The following is a 6,692-nucleotide window of genomic DNA, read 5'->3' as shown; positions in this document are numbered from 1 at the left end:
ATATATCTAGTCGGGAGTGGTGCTGACTGAAAACAGATGATATGGAGCGATTCGCGCGCCATCTGTTGGTCATTCTAAGGACTTATTGAACTACCCTCGTATATATGTTTGTGCTTGAACTTTACGATCGAAAAACCGGAAAAAACGAGCCGCTTTGTCCCAGTTTACGGTATACAGTGATCACAGTACCTATTCAACATAAAAATGGTAAAGATATATTTTTTCAAAAATAGGTGACAACTGAGTGATAAAAAAAGTTTTAGAAGTTAAATAAATTTATAAATCAATTCTTATTAACATATTTTTATTTGTGGAATACTTCACATTGTAGTTATTACAGTATACTCTACGACACTTCTCGCTACGACACTTTTCGTTTCCCGATTTCTCCTTCATTCGCTTGCCCTCACTCCTTGTGTCATCTTACGCACACATACACGGCCGGCTACGCCCACTATGCTGAACGCGGCTTGACGCAGGAGAGATGGTTATCTGACACTTTCTGTTCGCTTCCCCTACAGCCCCAAAAACGAGAAGTGTCGTAGAGTCTGCTGTAATAACCAAAAATTCCCACCGAATTATTTCAAAGGAAATGAAACGACACGTATTATTGATAAAAAAAAAACTGGAACTTTTAGTTTTCTTTCTAAATCCGGTAAAAGTTCCATTAGGACAAATGTATGTGTAATTAACATGTTTTAAAAGTTTCTATACTGATGCAGGTATTTAACTTTATGGTCTCTATTCTAATTTATTTTTTCCACATTAACATTTTTTCTTCAAAAAATGAGTATCTAAGTTTTTTATAAAACTTCACAAGATACGACAGCGGTCAAAAGAACAAAATCATTTTAACTCTAACTGAAAAGTTAAAAAGAAGTTGAAAATTTCTGAACTACAAGTGTGTAGCAGCGTGGAAAAAGTTGGGTTTTCACACTGAATAAATGTTAGGAAGTTAATTTGAAAATGAAAGAATTGCAAATCAAAAAAAAAAACATTAATAATTTTTTAATTCTTAATTTGCTAGCGTCATGCACATTGGTGTTTCCATCCATTGAAAAGATCAAAGAAACTTCTTTCAGTCGTAATGCTCTGAATAAAAATAGAGGTAAAAAGTATAAACCAAACGTCAGCAAAGTTCGACAAAAGAAATTTCTTTGAGAATTTGCAAGCGTTTACCGAAATAAATTATGAGTGATTCAGTTGATGAAGCAACTTACCAGTAGAATAGACTTGGGTGCAGTCTGCCGTGTAATTCTTGACAAGTTGCAACTGGGGCAGCTCAATGTTCTCATCGACAACAAGAGGGACGTCAGGATCCCATTGGAAGATCATTTCATCCGTTGTATGTGAAACTGTTGACCGAGTTGTTTTGTATTTACCAATGACATTTTTAAATCACTTGTCAAGCAATTAGATTTTTAATTAGTGTTTAAGAGTGTCTAGTATAGGCTGTGTCGTCAAGAACTATCGGCCGAGTACATAATTATATATATTTCCGCTACTTATCTGTACAGGAATGAAAATATTGATCAGAAATTTCAAGAAACAGGAGAGAATATATTGCAACGTCACTGTCTGATATGATATTTCAATTTTTCAAAAAACAAGCTTTTTTTTATTAGTTGAAGGTTTTCAGTCGCATCAACAGCCAAGGTCTTTAGCGACTGTTATATAGGGTTAATTGCGAACTGTAAGGTATCTGTGTGGTAGAATACCAAGGGACAGAAGCAAGCTTTCTGAAAAAGAATCCAGCCTCGCTTCCTGCCTTGAGAATCAAACGCGTGCCAACGTAGCTATCATGGTTGCAGTGTCAGAACATAAGACAATCACGATAGTTGTCTATTTTAATATATTTTCCACGAATTAATTGACGTGGGTAATCATTGTGGGTAATCAATTTTTAAATTGCGATTTCAAGGTTAATGTTTTAAGAAAATTTCTGTTCCGTAGGTACCAACTTCGGATCCGGGTGCAACAATTACCGCCTTACGATTATTATCTTTAAGAGATTTTTAATATAAGTAATAATAATTTAAAAGTTGCACCTACATCAGACTCAAATTAATTCCATAATTTGATAACTATGTTACATAAAATTTCTTAAAATATTAAATTTAAAATAGCATTTTTTCAAATTACGGAGGGAGAAAGGAAAATAAAAAATGTAGTTTTTTTCATAAAAATGGTTTTTCAATGTTGAGGAACAGAATATATATTGTACAAACCAATAAGGCAATTTTAGAGAAAAATTGAAAAAAATTCTGACCAAATAAACAGGTTGAAATTTTATTCTGAAATTTTGATATTTCTTTAACTATGACCTCGTACAAAAATCTCAACAAATTGTGAAAAATTCAAAATAATTTGTATTCGTATTTTTGGTCAGAGGTTTTGAAACTTTTTTCTTTTAATATTCTCAGTGACCGTTATAAAATATATTTTGTCCATCAAAAACAGTTCATCTTTTTACAAGAAAAATGCCTTTTTTATTTTCTCTTCCTCCCTCCATCATAACACTCCTAAAATCAAACTTTGAGGGTAAAATTTGCTGAGTTTTTATTAACAAGATGTCAATATATTGTGCAAATATTAGTTTGATACTTGCGGGGGCAATTCTTAAATGATTATCCCCCTTTTTGTATCGAAGTCTTAAAAGTTTATTTTAACGAAAAAAACACACTTAGGTATGTCTTATGCCAATTATTTGGTTAATTTGGAATAATATAAGTTGAACGCCTACAAAAGATTGACCAAAATTACTTCTTGCTCTTTTGTAATATTTTGCATCGTTTATTGGACAATTTTCAAAATACTAAAAGAAGATATTCTTGAAATCATCACCTTTTTTATTTGTTCCAATATTATTTTGAATAATATATTTTTTTAAATATAATTTTAGAATTTTTATCCTAAACAATGCAAGATATCACAAAAGAGTAAGAGGTATTTTTTCAGAACTTTTGTAGACGTGATAACTTTGACCTTAACATGTTTACCTGATTTGAAATGGATTCGATCTACAAGTGCTTGAGCATTTAAAATAAAGCCAAGGCAAACTTTTACTCTATTTTTGTATTTTTACGAACAATCCATTAAGAAATAAGTTTTATCATAACAAAATTAGAATGGAGCACATATATTTTAACCAATTTTCTTGATAACATTCCATAAATGGAAACTCTATATGTATATGTATCCTCTTTTTCCCACAATATTATCAAGAAGGCTCTGTTAATATAAGGAAGGCATATAAAGTTTTGATGTCAACTGAACTATTTTTCAAGCCAGGAGAATTTTTTCGTCTCAAAAAATATAATTTCCCATGATAATTTTCTATACAAAATCTTTATGAAACATCAAATGTAGCATTGATTGCGGCATGGAAAAAAGTGAAAATGGTTATATATTTGTTTTCCTGAAAATTATCTTCTGGAATGAAAAAGTTACCGCTTGTCTATAAAGAATTGGCAAAAAAGATTCGAATTGCAGTCAATGTTCACTCATTCCTAGTGGATTTCCACTGGCTGAAAACTTAAGAAAAAAGGCACTGATCCTCAGTGCAATTTGACCGGTCCAAATGTGTTTAAAGTTTTATCATTTTATTTTTAAATAATACTTATTATAGAGTATAATTCTACGAAACATCCTAATCTTTTATGTAGAATTTTTCGGGATATTATTCATTTTTAGGAATTTTTCATCAGGTATAAACAACCATTTAATCACTTTTTTAAAAGTTATAATCAGTGAAATATCACTGAAAATCAGTATGTTTCACAGATTTCAGTTGAAAATTGTACTGAAGTTTCAATAATCACTCTAGATTTGTAGTTAACTTTCACTGACTCGAATTCATGCAGTAAAAACTTGATCACTGACTATAAAATTCCCTGATTAGAACTAAGAGAGGCTTGCAAATTTGTGCAACTAATATGGAAAAAAATGATCCAAATATACAAAGGAGGAATTTAATATAATTTTTCACTTTTTCTAGACCAATAATCGGAAAATGATAACCATTTATCTAAAAGTGTAAAAATCTCTAAAAATGTTCTCTAGATAAAAATAACATTTTAAATGAGAAACTCACGGCTTTCCATTTGTAGTTTACACTCCTGTGTATCGTGGGGGTATATAAGAAAGTTCATGGCACACGAGAGCTTTAATGTCAGCCTGAAAAAAAATTTCAATATTGACGTTTCATTTATCTATACATGAGAAATTCAATCGTCAAATAAATTTAATTCAAATTAATTAGCAATATGAGGTGAGCTACAAAGTTTCAATTTTTAAATTTCCTGACTTTGCTTGACTTTTCTCTAAATAATGTTGAGTTTTCAATACAAAAAGATATATTTTGAACAAAAAATGGAAGAATTAAATTTTTGCTTTAAACAATTAACTAACAATCTGAAAATACGAATTTTTCTACCAAAATAATTGAAATTTTAACAGTAGAAAGATGATTTTTCAACTAACATTCAGATGAATTTTCAACTAAGCCGTGGCTACGTGTACCAAAATTTCGGTAAAAGTAGCCAAATTTTTTCGGTAGAAGTAAGGGAATTTGGAAAAAGGTTCGCGTATACCGAAATTACTGTACTTATAGCTAGATTCTTCGGTTTGCTTAGACACTAAAAAAAATTCAATTTTCAGTTAGAAAAATAAATTTTAAATTCAAAGTGAAACGATTTTTCAACAAAAGAGTTCAATTTTCAACGAAGGAAATGAATTTTTAATCAGAAAGATGTAGTGTGAACCAAGAAGAATAATTTTCTATCAACAAAGACGAATTTTTTACTTAAAATATAATAATTAAATATTCAGTAAAAAAATTGAATTGTATCTACAAAAAAAGTTAATTTTTCCACGAAAAAGTTTAATCTTTTAACCAAAGAGATGAATTTTTAACGAAGAATATCAATTTTCAACGGAAAATGGAATAATCCATTTTAAAGTAGAAAAATAAATTTTCTTCTCAAGAAAAGCGAATTTTCAAGAAAATAGTTGAATCTGCAACCAAATCGGATTAATTTTCAACCAAACAGTTGTGATTTTTAACACAAAATGATGCAATTTCTAATAAAGTAAATTAATTTTCAACCAAGCAAGACCAATTTTCAACAAAATAATAAAATTAACATCAACTTCAGTTTATCACAAATTTCCCGACTCTGTCAGTTTTTCCCTGACATTCCCTGACTTTCTAGAATTCGATGACCTAAAGCAACCCTAAATGTATAAACTGAAGCTTTTTTCTGTTTCAAAAGCAAAAAAATATCTAAATTAATACGTACTTCACCATGTAAAGGATGGTTTTGTCCTTGTAAAGCCACAAGTAGTGGTTGGGTATCGTCATCGTTTGAAAAGTTACGGATTTCGCGTTCTTGAAGAACGAATCCGGCCTCCACATATTCTTCAACCAGTCGACTTCTAATAACCTTGGTAAGAAATAAATAAAAATAATTTGTGTTCAAAAACATTTTAGATTTTATTTCAATTAATATAAAATTTATATTTTCTGCACCTATATTCGGACGTCATATTTTCTGGAAGTCGTAGCCTATTGTCCTTCCACGTTTGAGCGAAAAAAATATCCGCGGCGTATGTCTGGAATGGTTACGAGTATCAGGAATTTTATAGTTAAGTTTTTTCTTTGTAATTTAGTGAATGGATTTGTGAATAAATAATTATTTTATAAACAATTAGCCTACCATTGAAGTTTCGTCGATGGAATCGAGACCCATCACCGTCACATGAAAAAAAACAGCGGTGGCTTGTCCACCTTGTTTTGGTGGTCTCATCTTGTCATAGAGTTTTGGATCCTCCGGCAGCAGATCCAAAAACTCCAAACTTCTCCTGTGATCATTTGCCAATCAATTCTAACTGAAGGATGTGAAATTAAATATGAACTACTTTCTTTCCGTGCTTAAAATAAAGAATTGATTAAAAATTACATTTACTTTTAATTATACGAAACATGTTTGTCGAAAGTTAAGATAAAATGAATCAAATTTACTGTTTTTAAGATTCACGTCCTTATATTTAACATTCATTATCCTTCAGCTGTGATTTTACATATCTTACAACTAGTATATTCTATAGCTATGTACATTGTGGCGAAATTTATTTCACTTTCTTCAATCAAGGTCTGTTCTTCCATCTTTCAGTTCAAGTGCAAAGCAGAGCTTAGATTTAAGTTTCTGTCCTTGGCCCATGATTGGGTACCAATGTCGATTCAAACGAGTAGAAAACGGTTTCGTAAAATGTCAAACTAAAGATTTGAATCCAAGCAATACAGAAACAAATTGATGATAAATATTTTCGTGAAACAAAAAATAATGTATTTGAGAGTGCATATTATTTTACAATGACAAAATTAATCATCTGAATTTAAAGCATATGGATTTTTTTTTTAATTTGTACAGATAAAATATTCAAATGATAGGATTTTAAAGTATTTGAAATATACAAAAAGCATAGGATTTATTATCAGTATCAAAACAATTATGATGATTTATTGTTCACTAATGTTTTACAATATTTTCTGTTATGTTATTTATTTAAAAATTTTCATGTAGGACTGTAAGAATTTCTTTCTTATGATTTTACTTGCGCTTCAAATTATCCGTTTGATATATATTAGAAAACCAAAGCTCAATTATTATAAAGAAGCTTAAATTTTGCTT

The 6,692-nt window shown here is 30.1% G+C and overlaps 1 protein-coding gene across 1 annotated transcript in view; it reads right to left on the bottom strand.

Annotated features, from left to right (window-relative positions):
* Positions 1-6,692, bottom strand: part of LOC117170996 (laminin subunit beta-1-like) — a 78,301-nt gene that overhangs the window by 66,674 nt on the left and 4,935 nt on the right. The window contains exons 2-6 of the mRNA XM_033358041.1: positions 5,718-5,862; positions 5,531-5,613; positions 5,301-5,444; positions 4,094-4,176; positions 1,221-1,355 (exon numbers count right to left, since the gene is read on the bottom strand). Coding sequence (XP_033213932.1) covers positions 1,221-1,355; positions 4,094-4,176; positions 5,301-5,444; positions 5,531-5,613; positions 5,718-5,862 — 590 coding nt within the window. The remainder of the gene's footprint in view (positions 1-1,220; positions 1,356-4,093; positions 4,177-5,300; positions 5,445-5,530; positions 5,614-5,717; positions 5,863-6,692) is intronic.

Source organism: Belonocnema kinseyi, chromosome 4 (assembly GCF_010883055.1).
Source record: "Belonocnema kinseyi isolate 2016_QV_RU_SX_M_011 chromosome 4, B_treatae_v1, whole genome shotgun sequence".
Classification (NCBI taxonomy): Eukaryota; Metazoa; Arthropoda; class Insecta; order Hymenoptera; family Cynipidae; genus Belonocnema; species Belonocnema kinseyi.
This window is presented reverse-complemented; position numbering and strand designations above follow the sequence as displayed.